General features: G+C 49.5%; 8 protein-coding genes and 1 long non-coding RNA gene across 15 annotated transcripts; 3 read left to right on the top strand and 6 right to left on the bottom strand.

Moving 5' to 3' along the window:
* Nucleotides 1-39: 39 nt before the first annotated feature.
* On the bottom strand, nucleotides 40-1,093 carry LOC126317462 (uncharacterized). Its single transcript, XM_049993127.1, has 2 exons — nucleotides 926-1,093; nucleotides 40-789 (listed from the first exon to the last, which is right to left on the bottom strand). The coding sequence occupies exons 1-2, from the start codon at nucleotides 1,045-1,047 to the stop codon at nucleotides 42-44; spliced, it is 870 nt and encodes a 289-aa protein (XP_049849084.1). The 5' UTR covers nucleotides 1,048-1,093; the 3' UTR covers nucleotides 40-41.
* Nucleotides 1,094-1,244: 151 nt separating this feature from the next.
* Nucleotides 1,245-4,935, bottom strand: LOC126317501 (uncharacterized). 2 transcript variants are annotated; one of them, XM_049993173.1, is made up of 5 exons: nucleotides 4,769-4,935; nucleotides 4,440-4,549; nucleotides 3,532-4,308; nucleotides 3,297-3,440; nucleotides 1,245-3,219 (listed from the first exon to the last, which is right to left on the bottom strand). In XM_049993173.1, exons 3-5 carry the CDS (start codon nucleotides 4,302-4,304, stop codon nucleotides 1,314-1,316), a joined length of 2,823 nt encoding a protein of 940 aa, XP_049849130.1. In that variant the 5' UTR covers nucleotides 4,305-4,308; nucleotides 4,440-4,549; nucleotides 4,769-4,935; the 3' UTR covers nucleotides 1,245-1,313. The 2 variants fall into 2 exon arrangements, with proteins under 2 accessions (XP_049849130.1, XP_049849129.1); XM_049993172.1 differs by lacking the exon at nucleotides 4,769-4,935 and having other exon boundaries at nucleotides 4,440-4,709.
* An 871-nt stretch (nucleotides 4,936-5,806) lies between these two features.
* Nucleotides 5,807-7,471, bottom strand: LOC126317505 (uncharacterized). Its single transcript, XR_007556689.1, has 3 exons — nucleotides 7,398-7,471; nucleotides 5,959-7,203; nucleotides 5,807-5,890 (listed from the first exon to the last, which is right to left on the bottom strand). It is a non-coding gene; the product is annotated as an uncharacterized LOC126317505 (long non-coding RNA).
* On the top strand, nucleotides 6,190-7,621 carry LOC126317502 (5'-AMP-activated protein kinase subunit gamma-1-like). 2 transcript variants are annotated; one of them, XM_049993175.1, is made up of 4 exons: nucleotides 6,190-6,478; nucleotides 6,684-7,033; nucleotides 7,090-7,290; nucleotides 7,391-7,621. In XM_049993175.1, the coding sequence occupies exons 1-4, from the start codon at nucleotides 6,190-6,192 to the stop codon at nucleotides 7,619-7,621; spliced, it is 1,071 nt and encodes a 356-aa protein (XP_049849132.1). The 2 variants fall into 2 exon arrangements, with proteins under 2 accessions (XP_049849132.1, XP_049849131.1); XM_049993174.1 differs by having other exon boundaries at nucleotides 6,190-6,604.
* Nucleotides 7,622-7,812: 191 nt separating this feature from the next.
* On the top strand, nucleotides 7,813-10,988 carry LOC126317503 (40-kDa huntingtin-associated protein-like). 3 transcript variants are annotated; one of them, XM_049993176.1, is made up of 5 exons: nucleotides 7,813-7,907; nucleotides 7,972-9,329; nucleotides 9,445-9,549; nucleotides 9,637-9,794; nucleotides 9,928-10,237. In XM_049993176.1, exons 1-2 carry the CDS (start codon nucleotides 7,846-7,848, stop codon nucleotides 8,918-8,920), a joined length of 1,011 nt encoding a protein of 336 aa, XP_049849133.1. In that variant the 5' UTR covers nucleotides 7,813-7,845; the 3' UTR covers nucleotides 8,921-9,329; nucleotides 9,445-9,549; nucleotides 9,637-9,794; nucleotides 9,928-10,237. The 3 variants fall into 3 exon arrangements, with proteins under 3 accessions (XP_049849133.1, XP_049849135.1, XP_049849134.1); XM_049993178.1 differs by having other exon boundaries at nucleotides 9,436-9,549; nucleotides 9,637-10,988; XM_049993177.1 differs by having other exon boundaries at nucleotides 9,637-9,949.
* Nucleotides 10,989-15,608: 4,620 nt separating this feature from the next.
* Nucleotides 15,609-17,499, top strand: LOC126317451 (uncharacterized). Its single transcript, XM_049993116.1, has 3 exons — nucleotides 15,609-15,745; nucleotides 15,804-15,839; nucleotides 15,904-17,499. The coding sequence occupies exons 1-3, from the start codon at nucleotides 15,635-15,637 to the stop codon at nucleotides 17,497-17,499; spliced, it is 1,743 nt and encodes a 580-aa protein (XP_049849073.1). The 5' UTR covers nucleotides 15,609-15,634.
* Nucleotides 17,500-17,963: 464 nt separating this feature from the next.
* LOC126317448 (ubiquitin carboxyl-terminal hydrolase 5-like) lies at nucleotides 17,964-21,637 on the bottom strand. Of its 3 annotated transcripts, none has more exons than XM_049993112.1 (4): nucleotides 21,529-21,637; nucleotides 21,330-21,467; nucleotides 21,211-21,253; nucleotides 17,964-21,144 (listed from the first exon to the last, which is right to left on the bottom strand). In XM_049993112.1, exons 1-4 carry the CDS (start codon nucleotides 21,619-21,621, stop codon nucleotides 19,049-19,051), a joined length of 2,370 nt encoding a protein of 789 aa, XP_049849069.1. In that variant the 5' UTR covers nucleotides 21,622-21,637; the 3' UTR covers nucleotides 17,964-19,048. The 3 variants fall into 3 exon arrangements, with proteins under 3 accessions (XP_049849069.1, XP_049849070.1, XP_049849071.1); XM_049993114.1 differs by having other exon boundaries at nucleotides 18,978-21,144; nucleotides 21,211-21,250; XM_049993113.1 differs by having other exon boundaries at nucleotides 18,968-21,144; nucleotides 21,330-21,637.
* A 21-nt stretch (nucleotides 21,638-21,658) lies between these two features.
* On the bottom strand, nucleotides 21,659-24,086 carry LOC126317450 (heat shock 70 kDa protein-like). Its single transcript, XM_049993115.1, has 4 exons — nucleotides 23,917-24,086; nucleotides 23,792-23,828; nucleotides 23,607-23,703; nucleotides 21,659-23,518 (listed from the first exon to the last, which is right to left on the bottom strand). The coding sequence occupies exons 1-4, from the start codon at nucleotides 23,951-23,953 to the stop codon at nucleotides 21,713-21,715; spliced, it is 1,977 nt and encodes a 658-aa protein (XP_049849072.1). The 5' UTR covers nucleotides 23,954-24,086; the 3' UTR covers nucleotides 21,659-21,712.
* Nucleotides 24,087-25,897: 1,811 nt separating this feature from the next.
* Nucleotides 25,898-27,140, bottom strand: LOC126317452 (proteasomal ubiquitin receptor ADRM1 homolog). The gene is made up of 2 exons (XM_049993117.1): nucleotides 27,063-27,140; nucleotides 25,898-26,977 (listed from the first exon to the last, which is right to left on the bottom strand). Exons 1-2 carry the CDS (start codon nucleotides 27,096-27,098, stop codon nucleotides 26,054-26,056), a joined length of 960 nt encoding a protein of 319 aa, XP_049849074.1. The 5' UTR covers nucleotides 27,099-27,140; the 3' UTR covers nucleotides 25,898-26,053.
* Between the last annotated feature and the right edge of the window lie 635 nt (nucleotides 27,141-27,775).

Here is a 27,775-nt window from a genome sequence, read left to right as displayed (position 1 = left end):
CCAAACTTCTAACGGACATGTTGAAAGCGCGCACTGTTTTTCTAGAGAAAGGGGGCCGCCTCCTGCGCCGGTTTTGCGGTCCTCCCGGAGCGCTCCAATGCGCCCGAACTCAGACACCAGGCCGGCAGGTAGCGCTGCATTTTTTCTTGCCACAGGTGCTTGTTGGGTCGAGTTGTCTCGACGGACCCTATCGAAGTGTACCCCTTCGAATAGAGGCTGCAGTACGGCAATTCGGCCCTCATTGTGAAATTCCAGATGTCGTGGTAATCCCAGTCTAGGAGGGGGTTGACGCGTATTATGTCCGGCCAGCCCTCATCCGTCCGAGAGAACGTGGAAAGGTTCGTTCCGCCGGGATCGGACCTTCTTGTACCCATGAACACAACCTTCAGCGGCCTCACGAGACAGCTGCCGTACTCCTCGCGAGGCCTAGAATTCAGACATCGCAGTCCGGTCTTGATGTGCTTCCGAATGATGACCACGTCCAGCTTGTTCTTCATAGCGACGTCCCACATGAACTCCAACACCTCCGGAAAGTTGTTTTGGTCGAGAAAAAAAATGGTTCGGACGGAGTCGGACGACCCGCGGCGCGCGGGAGACAGCGCCAAACTGGACCAAGAGAACTCGGAGTCGACGATGAAGTTGCCTTCTGGAGCGCAACGGGCGTCAGGATCGTCGGCGCGGCCCCCGCTCGACGTCTCGGTTCGCCGGTGGGATAGGACGTACTGAACTAGCGCCAGCAAAACGATGCTGTCCTTGCCGCCGTTGAACGCGATGCCGGAGTCCGACAGACTTGGAAGAGAGGTGTCAGCGCGTTGAAGCACAAAAAAACTCAACTGTCAAATATTGTTCTCCACGTATTTTGCAGTCGAGAAGGAAGGGACCGCGCAAAGCGCTCCCGAGGCCGGAAAGAGGACGGGAAACGTACGGCCAAGTTGCCAGAGCCTTCTCGATGTGCTGCACAGACGTGGCGATTTTAGAGCCGAGACGCGCGTCATCTGAGCCGGACGCGCGGACGCTCGGACAGGGCGCGCTGAAGAAGGGGTCCATTCTCGAAGGCTGTCGGTTTGGTCCCGGCGGCAGCGAGAGGGGCGTCTTTTGCGCGTGGTGACGTTGAGAAATAAAAAGTCCGAAGCTCAGCGCGAGAACTCCCTTAAACCGAGAGAGACAGAGACAGAGAGAAAAAAAAACGCCAAACCCGCGCATACACGGCGCAGAGCCGGGCGTGTACGGGAGGGTCCGAAATGTTTTTTACGTCTGATATGTGTAATGTACATATATACATATCTCGGCGCGGGCGAGGGAGAGGGGGGCGTTCAGGAGGTGTAGAAGGGGTTTGGGGCGAGGCACTCAGACTCGTATTGGCAGAACCTGGAGGAGGAGGGGGACTCGAAGACGAGAGAGTCGACGATGCCGGTCATGTCGACGTTGAGAGAGCCGTCGTGAACGAGGCCGCAGAGGTCGCCCTGAGCGTTCTTTTTGGGTGCGGGGGGCGCGTTGGGCAGAGAGAACAGGAGTGACGGACACAGGGAGTGAGTTGCGGCGGGGGTCCCGAGGGGGTGGTTCAGGATCGAATTTTGCAGTTCCCCGCTCGGCGTTGGTGGGTGGAGGTCGTCGACGGAGCCGTTCGGCCCCGAGCCGAGGTTGTTGGGCTCGTAGCCGTTGCCGGCGGCGGCCGGGGTTTTTTGGTACAGCGAGGGGTCGTTGGAGAGTTGTTGGGCCTGAGGGGCCACGACGGTGTGGTGGTGGTTGTTGACGTCGCCGCCGCATGACAGGTTTGTCTGAAAGATAGAGGGCTGCTGGAAGGCGGCTTGGGAGAGGTTGGAGGGGTGGCCGTTGCGCTCGCTCATGTCGGCGCCGTTCGCGGACGAAGCAGAGGCGGAGGAGGCGATGTAAATATGGCTTGAGGAAGATGAATTGCTGTAGTTGGAATCAATCAGGTTAGAATTGTGGTTTGGTTGCATGTCAAGGTGGTTCGTTTTTAGAAGAGCGATCGAACCGCTGCCGTTAGAAGAAACGCTCTGGTGGTCGACGCCGCTCGAAGAGTTCGAGGCGCCCATGTCAAGCGACATGCAGTTAGAGGAAACAATAGAAGATACGGATTCCGCAGATGACAGGTGTTCGTTGCTGCCAATTTGCTGTTGACCGAAAAATCCTTGTGGCGGTTGAAACGTCCTAGACCCTCCCCTTCCCCTCGCGTAAGGCTGCTGTTGGCACTGAATCGAGCCAGAACCATGCGATTGGCTCATCGACGCCACATTCGAAAGACACATTCCACCAGTACCTTTCGTTCTTATGGAAGCGTATGAATGGTCGTCTGACGTCACCTCCGCCGACTGGAGACCGCTCATAGACTTCTGCGACATCTGCTGCTGGTTCACGTACGAATAGTTGTTCATCATGTCGCCTTCGCCGCAATTCGTCGCAAAGCCATCCAAACAAAATGCGGGCACGTCCGGCAGAAAACTCGAGTCTTCTAGGCTCGCGGGACCGCTTCCAGCCGCCGCGGCACCACCATTTTCCGCCGAGCCGTTCATGGCACCCCCGCAAGACATCCCATACTCCCCGCTCTTTATGAAGTCGGCGGACGACGACGACGACGACGACAAAACGCAGGACGCCCCCATGTCCACTATCGAACCGCTCCGACTCATCGAACCGTCGGACGCGTGCTCGGACATCTCGCTTGCAGCGCCCCCGTCGAGCGAAAAAACCATGTTGGAAGACGAAGCGGGAATCACCACGTTGGATGACATGATGGGCTGACGCGGCGACTTGTCTATCGCCACCTGCGCTCCACCGCCTACCACCGGCGCCTGAGACATCTTGGAGGGCGCCCCACCCATCATCGCGGCGTAACAACCTCCCTTGTCCGTCGACGACGACATCAACTCCGGCGCGGGCCCCGTCGCCGCGCAGCTGTCCTCGTGCTGCGCGCCCGCGTCGGAAAACGCCACCGGCGGCGGGGACGGATGCCTGGAACCCACCAATACGCAAGAACAGTTGTCCTTCGGCTGCACCGACAAATCGTACGCCTTCAACACCTCTTCCAAAGAACAATTCGTAACCTGCGCTATCTTCGCTGACATCTGCTGCATCACCTGCCAAAAACGACGATTCTCCTTCTCGACGTCCGCCAAATGCGTCCACACGGCCATCGTGTACTCCGTCAACTTCTCCAAGTACCTCACCGCGCTCTGCAAAATCGCCGCCTTGTTGTACCTAAAAAACGCACGCCTCTCTATGTGTCAAAACCGCCGTACACGCATGTACCCACACACTAACTGCACCCAACGTACGTCAACACCGTCGACTTCGACCCGGACACCTCCGAATCTCGGCACTCCGGAAGCAAGCACCTCAACCGAACAATCTCCTCGTTGATCTTCTGTCGGCCCTTCTGCGAAATCTTGTTGTGTCGCTGTCTCATCTCCTCGGTCCTCCTACAAAAAAAAAAACGTACGCGTGTAAACACACAAGCTCAGCACAACCGCACACACGCCTCAAACTAAACTCTCCTCACGCCCCGCGTACTTCTTCTTGTTTTCGGACAGCGCCCCGCAAACGTGAAGCTTCTCGTGCGTGTAATAGTGATCCGTCAAGCCGTGGTGGTAACCCTTCCTCTGGAAATTCATGCTCGCCGACTTCACACCCATCCGCCTCACGTGAAGCTGGTCCGTCGCTTCCTCGGGCTTAGCGGGCTTCACGCTCTGACTCTCGGCAATCGACTGGTCCTCCATCACCGCCTCCATCTGCGAGTTCGGGTTAAAATTCTCCGCGTTGTTGCAATCGCCCCCCCCCTTGTTGACCGCGTCCGCCTTGTTCCCACCAAGCGATGCGTCTCCGGTAAAATAGCTCTTCAACAAAAAGTCCCCCCCCTTTTTCTCGGTGTCCGCAGGCACAAACATATTCAAACCAGGCACCACCGGCGCCTGATGCATCATCACCTGCTTCAAAACGGGCCTCCGAAACCCAGCAACTCCAGGACAAGACGACACGGGACCCGAGTTGCTCACACCTACCGGCAATGAGAGACTCACTGTATTAGATACCTTACAACTCGGATTTCCTCGAGGAAACTCGCTTGTCGCCATCATCCTACCTGAATACATATAACTACCATTCAAATCCTTCATCATCCCAACCGCACCTCCATTCCTCAAATTCGGTACGCCTCCTCGGTGCATCATCGGGTGAACTATGTAATCACTCTCCAGCTTCGCGCTCGCCCCAACCGTCTGTTCATACAACCCACCACCCACACCTGGCGAAGCGTGACCATCACTCACCTCACTGGAATTGATCATCCCTCTTAAACAATCGCCTCGAGGGTTAGTCCTAACCGCACGTTTCGCAATATCCCCCCGCACGAAAAAAACACCTACCCCACAAACAACCCCCTCTCACCTCTCGCTCAAGGCCCCTCCACCCCTCATACGTACAACAAATCTGCTTTCTCTATCTGGATAAACTTCACAATCCGTTATCTCTGTTTCATTTGAACCCAACGTTACAAACAACTCTGATTCTCTTTCAACTCTCGGCAACAAATCTACAAGATTAGTTCATGCTCCTCACAACCCTCCATCGCGAAACCAGAACCCTGTGTGCCCAGAAAACTAAAAAAGACCGAAGACCGTCTACGCTCTACTCGCGCCCCCTTCACGCAACTCTACACCCATCATCAGATAACAAGGGACCCGCGCCACCAATGAACCCCCACCACCCCCCGCTCGCGCGGACCGCACTCGCATGGCCCACCCCAACGTACTTTCCCTTTAAAAAAGGAATTTGCCAAGGCATGCAACAAGTCGAGCACACGACCAAATTAAGCGCCAAAAAGACGTGATTGTCCCTTCGTGACGAGGTGTCTCGAAGTTTCGCAGAGAATTAGAAATATATGATGAATAGTTGACCGGGTTTACCTAATAAATCTACGAAGTTGTTGGAGAAAACCACTCTTAAATTCTGAAATTTTGCAAAATTTCAACGCTTCTAGGAATATCTTAGCCTCTCGATAAAAAAGCCCTGTGCCCTCGACCCAAAGGGCATCAATATCGGTAAATATAGGCTAAAAATCGTACAAGCCAACCAGCATCTCGCGACCAACCCCACATAAAACCCTAGCGTTTCCTTTTTCGCATATGTACCAAAAAACACCACGCTTATTCTCAATTCGGCGCTAGGCTCGCGTGTAGATCTTCTGGGTACAACACTGTGGCTTGCCCCTGTATAACCGCTGAATCCTCCTGGTTATACACATCCGTCTTCATCTCTACGAGCCTCTTCGACGAATTCACCCTCAGCACGGTGCATCTAGCGGTAAGCGTGTCTCCCACGTAAACGGGCTCTCTGAACCGTAGTGTCTGATTCACATAAATGCTCCCCTTTCCAGGCATTTTCATTCCAGCTACTGCCGAAATTAAAGCCGCGCCAAGCATACCATGCGCAACTCTCCTTTTAAAGCTATATAACCCCACCAACCGGTACCGCGAGTTCGACGTGTGTGTGAGCCTCGTGAAGAAAAAATAATAATAATAATAAATCATCATACATCGTAGTCTTTGCAAACGTTTCGTCAACGTGAATAGGATTTTTGTCCCCACTGAGCTCAGAGAACGCTTCGACCTCCTCCGGACCAACCCTCTTCGAAATGCTCTCCCAGTTCCCAGGTAACAAACGCCCTCCCCTGTAACGCTAGAAAAACGCATATCACCATTTGAAACTGTGTAAATGTTCGGCACAACATGCAACAAGTGCAAAATCCATATCCCACAGCTCTCCGCATACCATTTCCTCTGAGTACCCCTCGTCAGACGTGGCGCTCTGGACCCTGGTCCTGATTTGCTGGCGTGCGAAAACCTTGACACACAGACCTCCCTTTGCCTTCAAACTTTTCACAGAACGCGTCAGTTCGAGGCATCTATCATTCATAAAACCATCACCCCCTTCAAACAGTACGGCTCCCATTGTCTGTGTGACCACAAATGATGCCAAAACATTCTTTTCAACGCGCTGCGACTTTTACTAAATTTTGTTTTTATATGTTTTTGCTATAACTTCGCGCGGCATTCACTACAAGCTTTCAATGCCACCTTGAAATTTCAAATGACACCGACTCCAATTCCAAAATTTTCACGTAGTCGTAAAAATTTTTTAGAGCCTGCCAAATCCTTCTAAAATTCTCAAAACATGGAAGACTCTGATTTGTTTCAGATCGAAATAGCTAGCTCAAATTTCGACTCTACCATCCCAATATACCCAGAAAGCGTCAGTTGCGCCAAGAAAACAAATCTAGACGAACAATACACCAGTGCTCAGTCTCAGCCGCCACATGAGGATTGCACAAAAAATATAGACGTTCAATATCAGACACTTAACAGCCATCCCAAACCAACAACCTTTTCTTTTCAGGAAGACACAAATGCGGCCTCTATCAGAGAGCACAAAATAAGAGTAAGCACTCTATACACTGAAGATCGTATGGCTATTTCAGATTTTCTACGCCGTCATAAGTGCCATTCAGTGACACCCCAAAGCTCAAAAATCATCATACTTGATACTCGAATATCTCTCCGGGCTAGTTTTTTGGCCTTGGAAGAAAACGGTACATGACCTGTACATATGTAACACATCGCAAAAATGTTACGGCAATACAGTAGAAAATAACAAAACTGCTTTTTTAGACACAGATTCTGCCATCTTATGGGATTCTACCGAGCGCCACTATGCAGGATTGGTGACCATTGGAGATCTAGTTTCAGCGATACTGGGTCAACTTCCCATATCGATCGAACATTTGCATGATGAACAGCTTATGGAATTTATGTTAGGACGACTGCAGTCTATTGTTGTCCACGACATCAAACCTAGACACCATCTGATTACCGTAAATTCTGAATTTTCTATTTACGACAGTTGCAAAGCTCTATCACAAAACAAACTCCACAGAATTCCAATTGTTGCTCAGGAAGACGAAAATATCATGTTGTACATTCTAAACACAACTTATATCGCCACTTTCCTCATGAAATCTGTACGTTCCTTATCACCTGTGGCCATGCGCCAACAGCTTCTAACGCTTTTGCATAGTTCAAGAAAAAACTGGCCATATTCGATGCCTTGTTGGAGTGCTTAAACATCGGTACAACTGCTACAAACTTGGTGACCTGCAAAGGCCATTCGCGGTTCTTTGAAGCTCTAAAACTGCTCAGCGAACATCAACTTTCCGTTATTCCAATAGTCGACGATGACAATCGTTTACTGAACGTTCTCCATAAAAGAGATCTTGTTGTACGTGCGCAGTCGCGTCACAAAAGGCGAAAAAGCTGAAACGATCTTTTCCTTCAAAAGAATTGTCAAAAAAAACTAACCGCCCTCGCATATTTGGCAGAGCGTACCTCATGCAGACATATTGAAAACGCTGTTTCAACCAACTGATAAAGTCATAGAAAAAATAGGTAAAATAAAAAAAAAATATGCCTGTTGTAAATCTGTTGAAACACTTGGCACTATTTTAAACAGAATGGTCGACCATAGGATCAGAAGTCTTATAATTATCGACAACCGCAATATGGTAACTGGTATAGTATCATTGAACGATATATACGCACTATTTTTATAAAGTCGTACATTGAAACAACTATTACTTCGACATGCTGTGGGTAAATGCATAGAAGAAACGGAAAAATACTAGCATTAACTGTAAGTATTTGGGAAACATATCATGTTGACACAATATTTCATTGTACAGCCTAGTCAGCATGCAGTCTCCAAAATAAAAAGTTGAACATAAAATTATGCGCAACTATTTATTTTCTATCAGTTTTATAACTGCGTAAAAAAACAATGTGCAATTCTGATGATTACTTGAAAGTTTACCAACAGATTACATCAAGATTGAAAAACAGGTTCGTATAGAATGTATATGCTGTGTTTTCAAAAGACAAGTGAGCTAATACGTGTTCGCTTTAGGAACTTTTTCAAAAAGGCAAGCCCTTCCGAGAGTATCAAATCCTACAATAACCTTCTTAACACGCTGGTTGATAATGGTGAGTATGAATATTCCGGTTTGGTAACTGTTGCTCTCGCCAAGTGTGAGGCTCAAGAAAAAAATTCTGTAATGGAGGCCAGCTATTATTGTCGCGCTGCTCGTTTTTTTTTTCGGCATCAACGTCAACTCGACGACGTGAAGTCTCCATCATACAGCGAATGCGGCGAGCTGGGTATAAAATGTCTGTCAGTTGCCATTCAAATGTATTTGGAAATGAATCAGCCTTCAATGGCCGCGTCTCTCTATTACGAACTAGCCTACTTTGAGCTAGAGACCAATCGCGTGGCAGAAGCATCGCAGCATTTCATACGTGCGGCAACGTTGCAGCAGAATAAAGACGCTGCCATGTTTTCTATTTTATCTTTGAAAAAAAGCCTAGAATGCGACATTCGAGAGAAAAGTTTTGAACATGCTACTCAGCTGCTTCAATGGATTATAAAGCTTGCTGTGGAGCAATCTACCCTCAACGAAGACGTACTCTGTACTGATATCAAAATAGAATGTTTAATTTCCATGATTCTTATCGCGATATTACAGAAAGATTATTCGCAGGCTCGTTTGCTCAATGAGCACGCGCAAAAAGAGTACTACAGAACACAGAATTTTGAAGGGATAGAGGAGATTAGCCGAGGCTATCTCGGAAGACGTCATGGCCGAACGCATAATGCTGGTATATTGACATTGTACAATGACATGCATTTTATGAACCAGCAGTTTTTTGATCTTATAGAATATCTGATCTATGCGGTCGAATGGTCTATTGAAAAAGAGGTGATTCAAGTTCGGGATGAGCTTTGCGAAGTTTTGACACCTATTCAGAAAGAGCTCTTGAGGTGCATCAGTCAGCAGGTATTTATGACATTCAATTGAAAGTCTTTCATTATAGAGAGGCGAACGGGCGAGAAAAAAAATTGTTTTATACGATAGGTTTAAAAAAATTAGGCAGTTAGAGTCAATAACAATCATGACGGACCCGGGATCAAGGGAGGAATCGGAGATTGAAAGAGAAAAAAAAGAGCTGGAGGAAACGTTGAGACGAAGCAAGCGGAAGCGAAAGGAGTATGAGGGCCTGAAGAGGTGTGCTGATACATCGTCTCTCTGGTTGTCGGCAAATTCGCAAAATTCCAATGATTTTTTGAAAAGAGCATATCGGTTTTTGAGAAATGAAGAGGACGACACGGACGCGGATTCGTGGGAAAGGGAAGTGGCTAAAAAGTACTATGACAAACTGTACAAGGAATACGCGCTCGCAGACATGAGCCGATATAAAGAGGGAAAGGTATGTTTTGCGGCGGGCGCGTATCTATTGAAAGGAGCCGTTTTCAAATGGCGACTACAGAAAGCGCGTACATTGTGTGAACTGACGAGACGGCATTGATCTGGAGCCGCGATAGCTAGGGCTTCGGTGGAGAGTTGAGAAAGAGGTGCTCGCAGGTAAAGGAGAGACGATATGTGGAAACAAGGCATGTGATTCTAGAGACAACTTGCAGAGCTATGAGGTACGGGGGCGCAACACTTTTTTCTGGTACAAGACGCACAAAAACTTATAGCGAAATGGACGGTTGAAATTTGTTTTGTGTGCATAGGTGCCGTTCAGGTATAAAGAACGAGGAGAGATGAACATGGCATTGGTTAAGTTGAGGGTGTGTGCGTCATGTGCGAATAAGTTGAAATATCGGTATTTGAGGGAGCATGACAAAAAGCAGGATAGTGAAGGATCGCCTCATGAAGAAGAGGCTGGAAGGTAGGTCTGATATGGATTTGATGTTTCTGAGTGCACGGGGGTCTATCTTTGAAGAGATTCTGTGTATGTCATGATTGTTCGTGTCTTTCAATATAAATGAAAATGCATTCATTTTTTTGTTGGGGTTGTTTAGTTAGACATCCCCCTTTTGGTTAGACTCCAGTTAGAGATATCTAGTGGTTATTTTTCATGTGTTCTTCGTACATTGCGCGTCATAGGCTGGGACCTCTTGGCGAGGACACTCAAGAAGAACGCAAAATTCGACAAAGCTATGAAGCCTTCATCAGAAATGCAGGGCTGCGCCTTCGATTATATCCTTGCCATTTTTTTTTTGAATGATTAAACACACACGCGTGAAATCCTTGACTCTTAGTTGTACACCTAGGATGACCATATCTGTTGCTATTATGTATCTTCACATATTTTTTGCTCGATATTCTATGGGTCGCATTGATCAACCCGGCATTTTAGCGCAGGCGTTGTTGTACCTTGCTTGCAAGTCGGAAGAGACCGAGAGGTATTTGCGAGACATCATAACGGTGGAGCACGCGATTCTGTATCCTGGACATGTGTTGCATTTGAACGAAGAGTATTCGGCGATTCGAAACTTGATCGTTATGAACGAGCAATTGATTTTGCGATTTTTGGGTTTTGATTTGAACGTGGAGTTGCCGTATCTTTACATGTACAATTATTTGTACTCGATGAAGGCGAGCAGGGGGCTGGCCGGGGTGGCGACTGGGATCTTGAACGATATGTTTTCGACGCTATTGGTGATCAAGTATGCACCTCCGGAGTTGGCGTGTGGGGCCATTTATTTCGCCACGAAGTTGTTGTCGTCGCGGTATTTCCTCCCGATGGAAGAGGAGCAGGAGTTGGAGCACATGATTCCGGAGTTGCTTCGAATGGACCGGTCTGGCGTACTGATGCATCAGTGGTTTTTGACATTGGACGTGACGTTGGAGAGCGTTTTGGAGATATCGGAGAGATTAATTGAGATGTATTCTTGGCCGTATTATGGGATTTCGGACACGTTCAAGAGGAAGAAGGAGGAGGGCGAGTTGAATTAGAGTTCGGTGGTGATTGGAAGAAGGGGGTGCGGCGAACATTTGCGTTTGGGGTTTTGGGGGAAGAGGGGAGAAGGTGTCGGTACATAAGAGAGAGGTCAGTAGAGGAGTGTTAGTTGAAAAAAAATTTTCCTCCATGCCTAGAGCGCGGTGGCTTGAGTGACATGGAAGGGGTTGCTCGTGAGGGAGGGGCGGAGTGGGGTTGAGCTGAGAATGCGTGGTGGTGGGATGCATGTATGTGTAAATGTGGTGTGTATGGGCGTATATTTACGCGGTTTTTTCCCGATCGATTGTGGCAGTTGCGGCACGTAGTGTGTATGCTCGTGTTTAGGGTCATAGAAAAGTGCGCAGGCAGTATAGGTGTGTGTATGTGTGTGTTTATTCGGTGTACGAGTCTGACTCGTTGGCGTTGACAGATTCTATCCACCTTTCGATAGTGGATATTCGTAATTCCCACAGTTCTGGTTGAAGTTTTGGTGAGATGGTGAACATCCAGCATTCTATGGTTTTGAGCCTGTCTTCCCAGGATTTGGGGGAGATTTTGTGTCCAACAGATTGGATCCATTTTTCGGCTTTTTCGAGTTTTCTTGACAGTTTGAGGATTTGGTCGTCGTAGTTGGAGGAGGAGAGTTGTTCGACGCGTTTGAGCATGTCTGATTGTTGGGTTAGGAGGTGGCTGGTTTTTTCCTCGAGTTCGTTGAGTCGGTTTTCTAGAGATTGAATGCGGTGGGTGAGGGCGTTGGAGTCGTGTTCGGGGGTTTGCTGGGGGGTGCGGTGGTTTGAGGAGAGAGAGGCGAGTTGCTGTTCGATGGAGCGGATGCGGGAGGCGAGTAATTTGTCGACGTGAGACTGGATGGTGGATCTGAGTTGAGAGGTGGTGGCGTCTTGGTGATTGGGGGAGATGGGGGTGTGTTTTGGGGTGGGGGAGTCGTGGGATTGGGGTAGGTCGAGGAGGGATTTGAGGTCGACAGGTGAGAGAGTTTGGGTCGGTGGTGTTGGAGAGAGGTAGTTGTCGAGGACGAGGCGCATGAGTCGGGTTAGTTTTTCGAGGGCATCGATTTGGATGTTTACGGAGGTGAGTTGTTGGTCGGAGTGGGGTTTGTTGGTGGGGGTGGGGTCTGGTTTGGAGGAGGGTTGGGAGAGCGTGTTTTTTTTTCTGTAGATGGCTGCTTTGAGTTCTTTTTTACTGGAGGGGAACGGTTTGTAGGAGGGGCGGTGGGTGAGCGAGGTGTGGCCGGCGGTGGGCGTTTGGTTGGCGTCGGGGGGGGAGGCAGGGGGGGGGTAAACGTGGTTTGTGTGCGGTTCGGGGGAGTTGGGGGGGGAGGCGGGGGGGGGGGTAAACGTGGTTTGTGTCTGGTTCAGGGGAGTCGGGAGGGGAGGCAGGGGGGGGGTAAACGTGGTTTGTGTGCGGTTCGGGGGAGTCGGGGGGAGAGAGGGGGAGGTCTGACGTGGTGAGGGGGAGGTCTGGCATGGTGAGGGGGAGGTTGGAGTGTTTAGTGGATTTATCGGAGGTGAGAGTTTTGAGGGTTTGTTGCTTGTTGTTGTTGGGGTAGGTGATAAGTTTTCGATAGTGCGCGGGGGAGTGTGATGAGTTGGGGGGAGGGGGGAGAAGTCGTATGTGGGAGAGGTTAGAGGAGATGATTTCGGCGGCGTGAGCGGTGAGGAAGATGAGTTGAGAGGTGGACTTGGTAGTGTAGAATAGAGGGCGGTGGGCGTTATTGCGCTGGACGTCGATAGAGTGGAGAGAGAGGAAGGAGATTTCTTGGGGTGTGTTTTGGTCTCGGGGGGTTTGTGTGTTGAGTTCTTCTAGTCTTTTGGTGGCGGCGAGTTTGGAGACGAAGCGACTGAGTGGTTGGGCATCGAATTTGAATTGTAGATTGCGGTTCTTGTATGATGGGTCGCCTTGGTGTGCCTCGTACTTGGCTTCGATATCCAGGGAGATGGGTGTGTCAGGCGGATGGGGGATGAGTAGATAGACATAGACGAGGGTTTCTGGGTAGGAGACGTCTGGGAAGTGGTGCGAGACCTGGACAAGGGGGTAGGAGGTGGGTTTCCAGAGGAAGGAGATGGAGGCGGGTTGTGTTGCGCGGGTGATTTGGAGTTCGAGTTTGGTTTTGAGAGACCACTGGGTGGCCTGCCAGGCGACTTCTGCGATGCCGCCGGTGGCGTTAGCGAGTCTGGCGAGTTCGAAGTAGTTAGCATTGATTTCGCTGCCGAGGGGGAAGACGACGAGGTTTTTTTTGAGAAATTCTGGGAGTATGTTGTTGGTGAAGTATTTGGTAGAGACCATGAGTTTGCTGATGAAGATGATTTTTTGGATGGGAGGTGCGGCGGACGGTTGGTCTGGAGGGCGGCGGTTGAGAATGCCGTGAATGGAGGCGGCGAAGTTGCGGGGGTAGCCGCCAGCCTCTTGTGAGAGGGTGAAGAGTTTTTGTATGGCGGTGTTGACGTTTTTAGCATCGATGGGGCAGGTATGAGGCATGATCCACTTTGGCCTTTGTTCGGTGATGAGGACGCAGTTGAAGTAGCAGGTGGTCTTGCTGAAATAGGAGATGAAATAATGAGAGAGTGCGTCTTTGAGCGCCTTGAAGATCCGGCTGGCGTTGGAGTCGAAGATGTCGATGATGAAGAGCAGATCGACCGATTGAATGACGGGCGCGACCTTCGAGGAGATCGGGGGGACGTGTGAGGACTAGCGAGGCGCGTGTGGGAGGCGCGTGTGGGAGGCGTGTGTGGGGGGCGTGTGTGGGGGGCGTGTGTGGGGAGGACGTACCACTGGTCTGAACAGCATGGAAGCGGCATACTCGTAGGGCGCGTTCAGTACTTGCTGTTGCGTGTTCATGTCTGGCCGGCGGTTTTCGAATCTCTCCAAGAGGAGCAGCGATGAGAGGCTGTCCATGCACTGGTCTAGGGTGAACAGAATGGTGAGGTTGGAAAAGTCGGGCATACACGTTATGTTGGTGGACCTGAACACGATGATTCCTTGCTTCCTGTCGGAATTGCCCTGCGGCAAGATCTCGATGTCGTATGGAAATGAGGCGATTTTCATGATCGGCGTGCATTGGCTGATAGACAGGTTCAGCTTGGTGGTGAAGCTGTCTAAACAGCCTTCCGGCTGGCTGGCATTGTCTAGGGTATTCGCGTAGCTGTAAGGCACGAGCGCGATGGGCGTGACGAGGCAAAACTGGTTTTCATGGATCGTGAGCTCTACGAAGAAGCTCGTACATATTTCGACGACTGTGTGTGCGGTGACATGGGGTACAGTGACGATCAGCTGGTCGGTGACCGCCGGCTTCTTCAGCAAGCACGCCGCGTGCTCCGTCCCTGGATCGAACAGCGGCTGCATCGACAGCAGCTTGCCGTCCACGCGCACTTCGAAGTCGTTGGGTCTGAATGAACACGGGTAGAGCAGCTGAAAGGTCGCCTCGTTCTTCGCCGGATCCAGGCGGAAATCGTCATTATTCGCGCAAAACACGTGGTTTATCGATATCAGGGCTATGAAGTTGTCGATAGTCCCGGTGATCTGGGTCTCGTACAAGGGCAGCAGGGACGAAATGCAATACTTCGGCCAGCATTTCGCAGTGATAGACGGCGCGGGCACCTCCATATGACGTCTGCTCTGAAACGCGGTGGAGTCGAGGGAGTTCATCAGACAGAGTCGACTTCGGCAATACCTTAGACCTTCTTGGCGTGTGGCACTTGGCGATAGAAAAAAAAAAAAAATAAAAAAGGTCCCGACGCTTTGGATCGCCTGCTGGCACATTCGGTGAAATTCGGTGAATAGCCAAACACAATATTCTATTTTTAGAATCGATTGATCGTCTGCGACTGATCAGGCACCGGGGAGGGGGAAAAAAAAAAAAAAACACTTTTTGTCGCCTCGAGGCCTCTTGCGCTTTCACAATTATTGGATGCTCCCTTCAAAGCTATGTCTGTATCTTCGAAGTCCATGGTCTCGCCGGCACCCGTCTCCGATCGAAGGTCCTGCTAAGTGCGCCCTGGCCGGCCGGCCGATCTACTCTGGCCTTCGACAAACCAGGACCTTCTGCAGCGGAAAAGGAGTCTCCGCCGTGCCGCACCTCACTCCGGAAAAGGCCTCATCTAACACGCCTATTCCCATCTTGGACAGCATCGCGCGCTCTCTTCCCCAAGAGCAAATCACCCAAGGCAAACTCCTGCTCAAGTTAGACGAACTCGTGTCTCTTCCTGGCACCTTTGCCGTGGTCCACATCGGGGGACATCAGGTTCGCTTCTTTTTTTTTTTTTTTTTTGACGCGCGGTGTTTCGCGTCGAAACGTCGGAAACGTCGACTGACCCTTCTCGACCGGCGCTCAGTACAAAATCACCAAGGACGACCAAATCATGATCGACACAATTCATATACCCGTCCAAACGCGCATCTTGCTCGACAAGGTTCTGCTGCTTGGGAGCAAAGAGTACACCGTCATCGGGCAGCCCATGCTGACCAACGTCAAGGTTCTAGCCGAGGTCGAAGAGCACGAAAAGACCCAAAAAGTTATCATATTCAAAAAAAAAAGGAGAAAAAACTACCAGAGAAAGACGGGACATCGACAGGGATACACCTTGCTCAAAATTATAGACATCATGGGTGCAAAGGTTGCGGAGCCGCTTGCGCAAGAGCGCTCGTAATACGTTCGCCTCAAATAAATAAACCCGCATTTTCAATCCACGTACAGAGTGTGTGTACAGAGCGACGTCGACCTAAAAAAAAAAAAGAGGTAAAATCAGTTTTAGGTGGAGCGCGGAATACGTATGCTGAATACGTTGGTTTTTTTTAAAGGCATTCGACCGGCAGGAAAGTCGATTCGACCCGACTCGTTCCGTTGGCGTGCATTCGGTACAGCTCCGTGTACATACGGCAAGGTAGATTTTTTTTTTGATCCCGAGCGTCGCACAAAAAAACTCACCTTTTTTTTTTTAGAAAACGGCTCTCTATTTCGGCACAATATGGCCAGATGTACGACGGTCTTTCTTTTTTTTTTTTTCGCTGAGAGAAGAAGCCTGACTAGCGATGCGCCAAGCCCAACGCGAGCGCTGCCGGAGTGAGGACGGAGTCCCTGCTGAGTCAAGTGACGAAAATGGGGTTCAAAGTTCACTACTGCAGCCCAGCTCGGTCGAGACTGATACCGAGCGAGCTGTTTGAGAGACTGGGCGTGGAGGCGCATCGATTGTCCTCCGTCAACAGCGATGAGACGGATGTGGTGCTGAAGACTCTGTGCCCGAAACTGGTCATATTGGATAGGTTTTTGACCGAGGAAATGGTAGGCTGGAGGGTTCGCTCGAACTGTCCGGACTGCGCAATTGTGTTAGATAGTCAAGACTTGCATTGTCTTAGGCTAGCGAGACAGCACGTAATCGAAGAGATCGAGGCCGCGAGAGGATACGCCCCGTCCAGAGGAACGGAGTACTATTTGAACGCCATACAGAAAGAAGGCCGATATCAAGCAGAACGCCAGTCCGGCACGTTCGAACCGAGTCGCCTGGTCGAAAAATCAAAACACGCGGACATTATCCAAGTGGGCGCGAGATACGCCCTGGTTCGGGAACACTTCTTGCGCGAGGTGGCGAGCTTTCATCGGTCTGACTTGGTGCTGGTTTCTTCAAATTTTGAGAAAGAATATTTGATAAAAAAATTTCAAATATCTGCAGACAAATTATTTTGTGCGCCGTTTTATGTGGAAGTTCCGTCTGGCGAGACCAAGTCATTCCAGCACCGTCGAGGACTCTGCTTCCTGGGAAACTTCAGACACCCTCCGAACAGAGATGCCATTTCCTGGCTGAAGAGAGATATATGGCCGAGGTTGAGACAGAGTCTTCCCAAAGACGCATTCATAGACGTGTTTGGAGCCAACCCGCAAAGAGAGGACATCCTTTTGTCAGACCCGGAGAACGGCTTCCGCGTGTCGGGACCGGTCAAGCCGTCCGCGCTGTTCCAAAGACTGCAGCTGTACAGAGCGTTGCTGGCTCCTCTGAGGTTCGGCGCGGGCGTCAAGGGCAAAATCGTCGACGCCTGGAAGTCCGGCACGCCAGTCATAACCACATCTATAGGCGCAGAAGGTATGTATCTGAGAGACGGAGAACGAGTCGAGTTTGGAGGCGCCGTCGCCGACGATCCAGAATCCATTGCGTTGCAGACGTCTCGCATCTACTGCAACCAATCGGATTGGCATCAGGCGCGGCTTTCAGGCGGCTACGTGCTCAGGTCCAAGTTCAGCGAGGAAGGAAACGGACCCGCTCTGCGCGCGAGACTCCAACATGTGATCAGAAACCTGGAATCTGTTCGCAAGAGAAACGTTGTCGGTCAAATTCTAGAATTTTCCACCAACAAATACAATGAAATGCTCGCAAAATACATACAGCTCAAAGACAACAATCAAGCGAGCGCCGACCAAAGACCTGTCCACCCTCGCTCTTCGCCCGACCACGACTCTCCCATCGACCACCAAAAAACAAGAGAAAAAATCGAAAAAATTCTCGCTTGGTCCGAACAGCTCAGCCCCACCAAGCCCGCGCCCAACAAGCCCTGGGGACCACTTGCGCTGGATCCCAGCATCGACCGAACCCTGTCTACCCTCAAAAGATCGATGATAGGCGCCCACATCAAGAGAGATGATTGACGTTCGAAAGGTGTGAACTGACGACTGAAGTGACAAAGTTGGCAGGTATATTTTTTCTGCCAAGGCGAAGATTTTTATAATCGCTCAGCCATCCCGACGCTCCAAGTCAACAGGTAAAGAACTGAAAGGTGCGACGATCAATCACTAGGCTCTCGAAGTAGGTACGCGCACCCACCGACCCTCTTTTTTTTTCCAGAGAACTCGGAGAAGTCCACCCTACACCTTGTCCCGTTAAACGCCAATGACCGCGCCATAACAAACCTCGATCGTAGAAATGAGGAGAACGACCAGGAAAACCCCGGAACAAGGCACACAGGTCAAAAAAAGGGCGAGCTCGTCCATGAAGGGTGAACCAAAGAGAAGGACGCAGAGATCAAAGCAAGGCAGAGAGCCGGCACTGAATAAATGGGCACGTAGAACTCGTGCTGTGGAAAAAATGCCAAACGACCGAAAATAGCGGTTGATTTTGTGTTTTTTTTAGGCATTTGGCTCATTGACGTGCGTTTTTTCTAGGACGACAACGTTAGCCGATTTCGACAGGTGTGCCGGCACATTTTGGTGCTATTGCAAGAGCTGTCCAATGCGGAAGATAAACGTTCGTTCGTCGGCTGGATTGCAGGCTCGAGTGCGCTCGGAAGGGGTATCGACCCTGCGCCAGACCCCCAGGATGGGGTAGGCGACTTCTCGAGCAACGTGCTCGCGAAGGGAGAGAAAGAAAAGCAGTCACTGGCGCAGGAGGTCGACGAACTGTCGATGGATGACGCGGTTCCCGAGGACTTGTTCGAGCAAGGATATGGCGAAGAGCAGTCAAACTGGTCTAGATCTCAGCAAAACTATAGACCGAAAAACTATGAATTTGGTGTGGAGTCGCCTTCTGGAAAATGCAGCGATGAATCCGTGTGCAAAAGCGCCTATTATTCGTCAATGACAGAAGAAAACGCAGTTTTCGGAAAAAAAAGCCTTCCAGACAACATCGACCAGCTAATTCAGAACGATGACTTGATAATCCCGTGTCGTCGAGACCAATTGGCCCCGCCCGTAGAGGACGAGAGATCGAAACTCGTCAGTTATTACTTGGACCGCCTGTGGATCACGGATTCACCCAGCGCCTACGACATGAATGGATGCGTCGTAAAAACGACGAACAATCATCTAAATTCGGCTATGCTTGAGTCAAAAAATATCGAAAACGACCCTCTGTGGACCATTAACCACATCGAGCAAAGAATGCCCGCCGAAAAATTCGGCCATCTAAACCATTTTGGCGACTATTATTGTGTGAGTGGTGATCATACGACGGTAGACGACGCGCTGTCGATTCACCTCAATCCGGGGTTTTCGGTCATAGACTCGCTTTCCGAACAGATCGAGTCAATATCGTACATGGAAGAGTTCGCTCAAGTGCTTCACTCGTCCACGCAAGAAGGTACGAAAAATGCGTCCGTGCACGGCCAGAAAACCCGCTAACTGTTCCGCTCTTTTGAATTGTATTTAGAAAACTATTAGATGCATTTGAACCTTCAGAAGCTGCTGAATTCTATATATCGCGTTATGACTTGCGCCGGTAAAAACAACCGTATGCCAAGCCCAGTGGAGGCTGATGAGACTGCATGACCTTTTCGTCGTTGTAGAGTATCCACTTCCCTTCTTTTTTGATATGACACACATAATGCCCACACACCATTGACTGTCCTATGTGCGAGACGGTCGCGAAAAGCTCGTACTTCCCTGGCCCGTCTTCCACCGGCAGCTCCGGGGTCTCTTCCGAAGAGGACGGGGGCGGTGCCGTATTAGCCTCGTCCATCGATTGGCCAGATACCAACCATTCAATGGCACGTTGAGTGTCTCCCTGACAGCAGTCGAGCGCACGGATGACACGTTCGTAGCTGAACCCCATTTCCATCAATAAAAGCACGCTTTCACCCCATTCCCCCGTCTTTTCTATTTTGTCGCTAGGAGGACTCGTACGCGCGCTTTTGGACTCAGGTGGAGGAGACACCGCCATTTCTCCGGTCTGCAAGCCACGTCCCCTGTACTTTTCCATGTCCAACTCGTCGGGTAACACCACGTTGACATCCAGCTTCTTGGATACCCAGTTCTCTGTGTAGAACCGGTGAATTTCGAGTACAAGGTAAGCCGGCATGCTCGCCAGTCGCAGGGACTGGACGGACATTCCGGAGTCATCCAGCGGTTTCTCCTCGGTCAGATAGTCGAGGCAATCCGTTAAACTAACGACCGGCACGACCAACGCCACATCTTCGTCATTCTCGGCCGCCATTCGCTGCTCCAAATATCGCTCATACTGCTCTTTGTTCTCGAGACGATCGAACGGAATTGACAGAGTCAATACCTGGCTCCGCGTAGTCGTGTACCGAACTCGAGAAGTATCGCGGTACAACGTGCGCTCTTCCAGCAAAAAATCAAAGAGCGACGACATGCTCGGAATCGACTCGCCAAACGCGTCCTCGGAAAAATATTGCTTCTCTGTCTTGGCCAAGTACTCCAGTAAACGAGGGAAAAACTCCATCGCGTCTTGCTGGTGACTCGACGCATAGTCGGCATGAATGTTCTTGATGAGGTTTCGAAACATCGTCGGACGAATTCCGCGCTCTCGATACTTCGGGAAAGCGCTCAGACAACCCGGCGGACAGGACGGCCAATCAGAACGAGTTCCTTTTTCCTCGGACAAAACTTGAGCAAGTTGTACCTTGAAAGCGCTTTTGGCTGCCAACGCCTCCAGCTCGGACTTCTCCTCGTCGTCGGGCTTCGTAGAATACTCTCCAGACATCAGCCCGTTTGCAAGCTTCGCCAACTGTACATAAAAATCCGTTGGAGGCACGTCGGTGCGAGACACATCAAAGATATAACCTGCCTGATGATAAAACCACAACTGAATCGCGGGAATCGAAAAGAACACCTGCATAATAGACGCCATGTAGCACGTGTTCCCCAAGTTAATCATTCCTGTATATCCAGGCCCGTACACTGGCTCTAGACCTTTGTCCTCCTCGGAAATCTGAGACCACTCGTGTGAATATTGAAGACGCTTCTCCATCTCGGACGTCGTCTGTTCAGTCTTTTTCATCTCTTGAATGTCAATTCCCCAGTGAAGTAAATGCCTCTCTATCAGGGGATCTATCACTGTGTCGTTCTCGTCGGGCGCATATGAATACACGTCAATCCGACCGTAAGGAGAAATCGTCCCCAACTTAACCACCAAAGGATACCCTGTCTCGTTGTAGTGATCCAACGCATGACCATTCCCACCTGTTCCATCGTACGACTTCCTCCCACACAAAATTATACCGTCGCTCAAGTTTAGCCACAAATTTTGTGTCAAACCACAAATCGCACACGCCCATCCTGTTCTCGGCACCTTCTTCTCGACCTCCTCCTGATACAATCCATAAGCGTACTTCGACTCCAGGGGCTCTACCTCAACCAAACCAGAAGACGCCTCCGGCGCGCCCCCACCTGCTGCCAACATTAATTGCAAGCCTTCAACCGCCCGGTAAAACTTCGGCGGTAACGCGTCCTCAGACACCTCGAAACGCTCGTAATCAGGTAACACCACCAAGGAATACAATACCTCATACTCGTAATCGCCCTCGTTCAACCACGACTTCAAAAGCTTGGCCCCTTCTTCTTGACTCGCGCACGAATGTCAGCAAAAACAACCGATTCAACAAAGCAGCACATGCGTACACTTACCGTTGTCTACCATCTCCGGCTTGACTATCGCTTCAATGGCCTCCTAGAAAGGAAAATATTACACCTCTGAGTTCACTAAACGCAACTTTCTTACCTGCGTGCAACTTATCGAACCTTACCTCTCTCATCTTCGCAACGCGCTCCTTGTATATATTGAGATAGACCGCATGGTTCGTCCTCTGGTAATTCAGTTGCACGTATTCAAAGGAAAACGCCACATAAGAATGCAAGTCGACGAATAAGCCGTTTGCATATTCCTTTTTTCCAAAATGCGTCAGAGAACAGGCTAAAAGGAAAAAAGAAAATACTCAAACAAACCTGGGTATGAAATGTATAGGCACACTCATCTACATATATAGATGTGGATGAGTCAGGAATGCGAACGTGATCAAGATAGTCTTCAAGGTTCATCGGAAAAGATTAGAGTGATCCTTTTTCAAAAAAAAGACTTTTTTCAATATGAGAGATTTACGCAATTTTTATAAAATGATCAAATTTCCTCTTAGTCAATTTCTTCAACAGTGGGTCCGGAGTAATTTCCACCTGCACCAGCATCTCCTCCAGGAGCGCCGTTCTTGAAGTTGGGCATATTGAAGGATCCAGGGTCTGGGTTCGCACCACCTGCACCACCGTACATCTTACCAAATATGGGATGCGCAATGGATTGAAGCTCGTTGTGCTTGGCCTCAAATTGATCAGCATCTGCAGTAGGGTTGTCCTCTATCCATTTCTCAACGTCATTGACAGCCGACAGAATCTTCTGCTTGTCTTGCTCACTGATCGTGTTTTCTTTGCTTTCATTGGTGGTTGACTTGACTTGGTAAGCAAGGTGCTGGAGCTTGTTCTTAGCTTCAACCGTCTTGCGAATCTTTTCGTCTTGTTCCTTGTACTGCTCGGCCTCCTTAATCATGCGCTCAATTTCGGCCTTAGACAGACGACCCTTGTCGTTGGTGATAACAATGTTGTTCTTGTTTCCAGTGGCTTGGTCCGTGGCCGTTACGTTCAAAATACCGTTCACGTCCACATCAAAAGTGACTACAATCTGTGGTACTCGGCGGGGCGCAGGAGGAATACCGGACAGCTCAAACTTGCCCAACAAGTGGTTCTGGTAGGTCATGGCACGCTCACCCTCATACACTTGAATCAACACACCAGGCTGGTTATCTTGGGCGGTAGAGAAAGTTTCCTGCTTCTTGCAAGGGATCGTTGTGTTGGCAGGAATTAAGGTAGTCATCACACCACCTTCAGTCTCAATACCAAGTGACAGCGAAGTGACATCAAGTAGAATGACAGAATCCAACATCTTGTCCTTCTTTCCGGACAAAATGGCAGCTTGAACGGCGGCACCATACGCGACAGCCTCGTCTGGGTTGATCGACTTGCAAAGCTCCTTTCCATTGAAGCAGTCTTGTAACAGTTGCTGAACTTTTGGAATACGCGTCGATCCACCTACCAACACCACCTCGTGTACAGAGGCTTTGTCAACCTTCCCGTCTCTGAGCACCTTCTCAACTGGAGGTATGCATCCACGGAACAAGTCAATGCACAAATCCTCAAATTTGGCACGTGTGATTGACGTGTAGAAGTCTCGCCCTTCATACAAAGAGTCAATTTCAATGGTCGCCTGCGCGCTAGATGACAAAGTTCTCTTGGCCCTTTCACATGCTGTTCTTAGACGACGGAGAGATCGAGCATTTTTGCTAATGTCCTGGTGATACTTCTTCTCGAACTCTTTGACAAAGTGTTGTACCATTCGGTTGTCAAAGTCCTCGCCTCCCAAGTGAGTGTTTCCGCTAGTCGCCTTCACTTCAAACACGCCACCGTCCAATGTCAACAGGGACACATCAAAAGTTCCACCTCCCAAATCAAACACCAATACATTCCTTTCCGCGTCCTTCTCGTTCTGTAGACCATATGCCAACGCCGCCGCCGTCGGTTCATTAATAATTCTGTGTACATGCAAACCAGCAATCAACCCGGCGTCCTTGGTCGCCTGACGCTGTGAATCATTGAAATAGGCAGGCACCGTTACCACAGCGTCGTTGACCGTGGTACCCAAAAACGTCTCTGCCGTCTCCTTCATCTTTGTGAGGACCATCGATGAGATCTCTTCAGGCGTGAAACGCTTTACCTCATTTTTGTACATCACTTCAACCAACGGTTTCCCGCTCGAATCCTTCACCACCTTAAATGGCCAGTGCGGTATATCGTGTTGCACTTCTGGATCGTCGAACTTCCTTCCGATTAAACGCTTGGCGTCAAAAACGGTGTTGTTGGGATTCATCGCCGATTGATTCTTAGCCGCATCCTATAAACACACACACCAGTCCCGGTCAGTATTCTGGCCTCTCTCTGTCTCGCGGAGAATACATGCATCATCATCCCTAATGCCGTACCCCAATAAAACGCTCCGTTTCATTAAAAGCTACATAGGATGGCGTCGTACGATTTCCCTGGTCGTTAGGTATAATCTCTACGCGGCCATTTTGATATCTATATAAAAAAGTTAATGTCCATTCAAAAAGAGCGCTCGTACTGGGGACAACGCTCCCCATCCGTGCCAACGCCAAATAGGACGTACATGCCCACGCAGCTATACGTTGTTCCAAGGTCGATACCTAAATGAACGCACAACGTTCACAGTCAGCTTCTCCCCCCTCTAGCCAATGTGTCAAAGCAAAAAAAACAAAAAAAAAGCCAACATACCGACACAAGGTCCGCTTATTTTCTGAGATGATGACATTATATTATCTATTATTCAGATTCTAATGATTGAACCAGTAAAGAAACACGCTTAACACGCATGGATCAAGCCATGATACTACACGAGTTTTCTACAAAATTTCCATGAATTACCTGTCAGTAATCTACCAAATATCTCGTATTTTGTGAACGCAATTCATCCAATTTTTGCATTGTTTTCTCTGAAAGCGGCGTTTTGAACCTCTTTACGGTATTTTTCAGCACGTTTGCGTGAGGCAACAAAGCCTTTTCGTACTGAAAAAGAAGATTCCATATGAGCGCGCCCATTCTTTGAAGTGCTCTTTTGTTGTCTAATATGTCATCCAGGTGAAATTGTATTTGCAATATCAGCTGGCCGAGAGTTCCTTCGTTCCACGGCAACTTACCGAGGATTAGCTTCGTCAACAGGTTCGGCATGGCCTCACTCCATTTAAACCGGATGTCGGTGCTGAGTATTTCCGACAGCAAAGACGACACGTGTTCGCTGTCTAGGGCATCTTTTGCCAGACATACGACTAGTTCGGATTGGTACAAATTGAAATCATCTCGTGTAACGAGGGGAACGAGAACCGCTTGAATGAGTGCCTTCGGCTGCTTTGACGCGCATAAGCGAAGCATTTTCAAACAGGACCGACTCGCTTGAAACTGCAGTTTGCACAGCTTGCTTAGCAATACGGCCTCTAAAATCGTACAACTTTTTGTATAGGATGTACGGTCCGTGAGCAAGGTGTCCAGGACGTGTGTCAACGTCTCATCCTGGAGGTCTTCCAGGTTCATGAGGCGACATATTTCGGCAGAGTGAGGCGAATCGATGATGAATTCAAAATCGACAAGCGCGGGGAAATACGACCGAGGATTTTGGTGCTCGAGCGACTGCAAATATTCTGCAGCTTCGCGGGCTAACGAAGCTGTTTCTTCGTCTAATGCGCGATTAAATGACGAGCAGAGGTCGTCCGACGGCTTTTTGAGGGGTGCGATCCCCATCTCGCCGTCGGCGCCTTCTTGAGCTGTGACAGTGCGATCTGTGTCCAGGGTCGTCTGACGGGCCGATCCGTCAGGAGATGGCGGATGTTCGACTTCGCCAATACGTTCTTCAATAGAAGGAAAGAAGCCTTCGTCGGAAAAGCATTCCAGACTCTCATCCGAATCTTTCGAGGTACCCTGGTCCGCGGCACGTAGAGGAGACCCGTCACTGCAATTCAAACGGCAGTGATGAATTTCATCCGTGGCCGTAAAAACGATACTGTCTTGATTTGAAATTTGGAGAGCGGAAAAAGATGATGTTCTGAGTACGTCTCGCTGAAACAAATCGATCAAAGAGCCGATTTCCGGAAACGAGAAACTCGCGTCCAAGAAATCTGTCAAAGGTTCGAGATCGTTGAGAATCCATTTTGTAAGCGAATAAACGGGACTTAGTTGTGGATGACGGTAAATCGACTTCAGAAAAGCAATGAGGGCTTCAGAAAGACTTCTTAACTGACCCAAATTTGTATGAATCCAGAGCAAAAGCCTCAATTGTTGTCTTAGGGGCAACGCGAAAAAATGAGGCCCTCTAGATAAAAATATATAAGTACTGTTTTTTTTTTTGTGTGACGCAAGGTATTTCAAGATACGGACATAGATCTACCGATGAGCAGACTGTCTTCGCTCAGACGAGTCAGGAGACGTAGCGCGTGCCTTCGGTTGGCCGGGACAAATGGCCTGGTGATCAACGCGCAGACTTGAGTCGAAACGTCTTGGCCGCGTTCGATATTAGCAAGCACGTCGTCGTCATCGAAATGATGGGCCAGCCAACAAGGTTGAAGGTCGAATGGAGGCGAGTCCATAAAACGCTCGCGCCACGTATGGACTTTTCAGCGACAGGGATAGAGAGAAAAAAAAATTTTTTTAGGTTCTTCTCAACTTGGCACGGACATAAAATAGTACCACACAGAAAATCGTCTGCTTTTTCGAGGTGTTCGCGATTTATGCGGCGCTATTTCCATCTCTCGATGACGGGCAGCTTGACGCGCCGCTCAGCAGATGAGCAAAAACGCGCAGCTGCATGCATCGACAGAATAAAAAGAGGGAAAAAAAAGCGCTTTTTTCCAGGAAAAAAAAACTATTTTTGACGGGATAAGTTGGATTGTTCTTGAATGGCTATTAGAAAAGTTTCCAACTGGCTTGTGGGAGCTGGCTGCTTCGGCATGGACAGTCCGAACGATTTGAGCAGGTCGGTTAGTTGTCCTTGTTTCAGCGCTCTGTTTAGGTTGTCAACAGTTGAGGTGAAGTGATAGGACTTGATGGTAGAAATAACACTGTCGGTTTCCGTTTTCGGGAGGTATTGTTGGAGTTGAGAAAGCGATTCAGGGTCATCAAGAATTCCCGACGCAGTTATTGATTCGGCGTTGACGATGTCGCTGAGGTCGAACTGATCGGCAAGAGATTGTCTAGGAGAATTTGCGGAGATGTTCTGCAAGATGTTCACAATTTGTTTCTTCAAGTGCTCTGAAGAAGAAGTGGAGCTGGTCGCGGAAGCGGTGACGGTAGACTGGCCCGAGACATCTTGGGAGAGGAGGGAATTGTCGGTTTGTCCGCCGTAAGACGGTTTTTCGGCCGTTTGGGTATTTGATATTTCGCGATTCACATGTGGCTCGGATGGAGTTTGACTCGGTTCCATGTCTATGTCTATCTCCATATCGTCTGGATCTGAGAGGTATTTATTGATTTTTTGCTGATATTCGTCGTCGCGCTCGGTGCTCGGCTCTTGAAGCCAAAAAAAAAGTCTTTGCTTCGACATTTTGAATTCTAATAAATAAACGCGGGCAGTTTTGCAACTCTCGACACGGCGAAAGGTGACCTCGTTAGGGAAAATAATCAAATCTGTCTCGATGACGCCACGTTCACGATCTTGCCACATAAAGTGCATCAATCTGTCTTCAGGACAGCGCCTCAGCATGATGAGGCCCTTTCGCTTGTCCGCTCGAACCCACTTCGATTTTTTGTCCATTTCCATGATGCCTGCTCGAAATGACACTAAGCAGTCCTAAACAAGAAGAAGAAAAAAGGTCAGCGCATTCCATGCTTGACTGCAGCACTCGGGCAGGCCGAACTCGACGACCTCGACGTACATCCAGGTCATTTTTTTGAAAAGAAGCGGCATCCATGGCAACACTGAAAAGCCTTGTGTGCGTAGGAACAATAAAGACGCAAATAACAGTTTTTTTTTTTTCTTCCCCTTTGAGCAAGACAAGCGTCTAAAACCACTCCGATGAGGACCTGGGTTTCTAGAAATACACTTCGGCGAAAGGGAAAAAACGCCCAATGACACTCTCGAATAAAGCGCGCGCTGCCTCGCGATAGATGACATAGTGTCTTCAAAAAAAGCTTGACAGCTTGGCCGCACACAAAGCTACGCGTCCGCTTTGGCCGCGGTCCCACCCTCACGGAGAGGCAATCGCCACGCGCCCTCCCTTTCAGAAAACATGCTACGTCAACTCACATGGGTTTGAAACGCGACAAGACTCGTACAGGACAAAAGGCGGCGCTCTATCGTGCTAAGCCGTTCTGCGCGCAAGAGTTTCTTGAAAAGTCATGAAAAAATTCAAACAATGAGACGACAATTTCTGTTTTCGTTTCCAGAAAGGCTCGTTCGCCTTGATGTTTGGAAGGAGCCTTCTTGCATTAGTGTTCTCTCTATTTCGTTCGGTCGATCTGGGTTTGAGCGCGTGACCAAGCGCCGTGCTCTTTAGCGTAAATGTCGTCGATAGCAACTGGACTGAGCGGAAAGAAGGCGCATGTGGAGAGGTACAGGCCTGGTCAGGTGCCCTCTTATGCCAGAGAA

Source organism: Schistocerca gregaria, unplaced genomic scaffold (assembly GCF_023897955.1).
Source record: "Schistocerca gregaria isolate iqSchGreg1 unplaced genomic scaffold, iqSchGreg1.2 ptg000632l, whole genome shotgun sequence".
Lineage (NCBI taxonomy): Eukaryota > Metazoa > Arthropoda > Insecta > Orthoptera > Acrididae > Schistocerca > Schistocerca gregaria.
Note: the sequence above shows the minus strand (reverse complement) of the source record. Positions and strands in the feature narration are given on the sequence as shown.

Excerpts from the sequence above, each read along its gene's own strand:
- LOC126317452 (XM_049993117.1), bottom strand. The coding sequence starts at position 27,098 with ATGGATGCCGCTTCTTTTCAAAAAAATGACCTGGAT. Across the intron at positions 26,978-27,062 it reads TTCAAAAAAATGACCTGGAT|GACTGCTTAGTGTCATTTCG; the intron begins GTACGTCGAGGT and ends CTTCTTGTTTAG.
- LOC126317462 (XM_049993127.1), bottom strand. The coding sequence starts at position 1,047 with ATGGACCCCTTCTTCAGCGCGCCCTGTCCGAGCGTCCGCGCGTCCGGC. Across the intron at positions 790-925 it reads AAGGCTCTGGCAACTTGGCC|TCTGTCGGACTCCGGCATCG; the intron begins GTACGTTTCCCG and ends CTCTCTTCCAAG.
- LOC126317451 (XM_049993116.1), top strand. The coding sequence starts at position 15,635 with ATGCTGAATACGTTGGTTTTTTTTAAAGGCATTCGACCGGCAGGAAAG. Across the intron at positions 15,746-15,803 it reads CTCCGTGTACATACGGCAAG|AAAACGGCTCTCTATTTCGG; the intron begins GTAGATTTTTTT and ends TTTTTTTTTTAG. Across the intron at positions 15,840-15,903 it reads TCGGCACAATATGGCCAGAT|CCCAACGCGAGCGCTGCCGG; the intron begins GTACGACGGTCT and ends CGATGCGCCAAG.
- LOC126317448 (XM_049993112.1), bottom strand. The coding sequence starts at position 21,621 with ATGAACCTTGAAGACTATCTTGATCACGTTCGCATTCCTGACTCATCC. Across the intron at positions 21,468-21,528 it reads CCTATACATTTCATACCCAG|GAATATGCAAACGGCTTATT; the intron begins GTTTGTTTGAGT and ends TTTGGAAAAAAG. Across the intron at positions 21,145-21,210 it reads GCCGGAGATGGTAGACAACG|AAGAAGGGGCCAAGCTTTTG; the intron begins GTAAGTGTACGC and ends GCGCGAGTCAAG.
- LOC126317502 (XM_049993174.1), top strand. The coding sequence starts at position 6,190 with ATGGAAGACTCTGATTTGTTTCAGATCGAAATAGCTAGCTCAAATTTC. Across the intron at positions 6,605-6,683 it reads TTTGGCCTTGGAAGAAAACG|ACACAGATTCTGCCATCTTA; the intron begins GTACATGACCTG and ends CTGCTTTTTTAG. Across the intron at positions 7,034-7,089 it reads CCACTTTCCTCATGAAATCT|TTCAAGAAAAAACTGGCCAT; the intron begins GTACGTTCCTTA and ends GCTTTTGCATAG.
- LOC126317450 (XM_049993115.1), bottom strand. The coding sequence starts at position 23,953 with ATGTCATCATCTCAGAAAATAAGCGGACCTTGTGTCG. Across the intron at positions 23,829-23,916 it reads AATAAGCGGACCTTGTGTCG|GTATCGACCTTGGAACAACG; the intron begins GTATGTTGGCTT and ends GCGTTCATTTAG. Across the intron at positions 23,704-23,791 it reads ACGTATAGCTGCGTGGGCAT|ATATCAAAATGGCCGCGTAG; the intron begins GTACGTCCTATT and ends TTTTTTATATAG.
- LOC126317501 (XM_049993173.1), bottom strand. The coding sequence starts at position 4,304 with ATGATCAATTCCAGTGAGGTGAGTGATGGTCACGCTTCGCCAGGTGTG. Across the intron at positions 3,441-3,531 it reads CTGTCCGAAAACAAGAAGAA|GAGGACCGAGGAGATGAGAC; the intron begins GTACGCGGGGCG and ends TTTTTTTTGTAG. Across the intron at positions 3,220-3,296 it reads TCGAAGTCGACGGTGTTGAC|GTACAACAAGGCGGCGATTT; the intron begins GTACGTTGGGTG and ends TGCGTTTTTTAG.
- LOC126317503 (XM_049993178.1), top strand. The coding sequence starts at position 7,846 with ATGTGCAATTCTGATGATTACTTGAAAGTTTACCAACAGATTACATCA. Across the intron at positions 7,908-7,971 it reads ACATCAAGATTGAAAAACAG|GAACTTTTTCAAAAAGGCAA; the intron begins GTTCGTATAGAA and ends TGTTCGCTTTAG.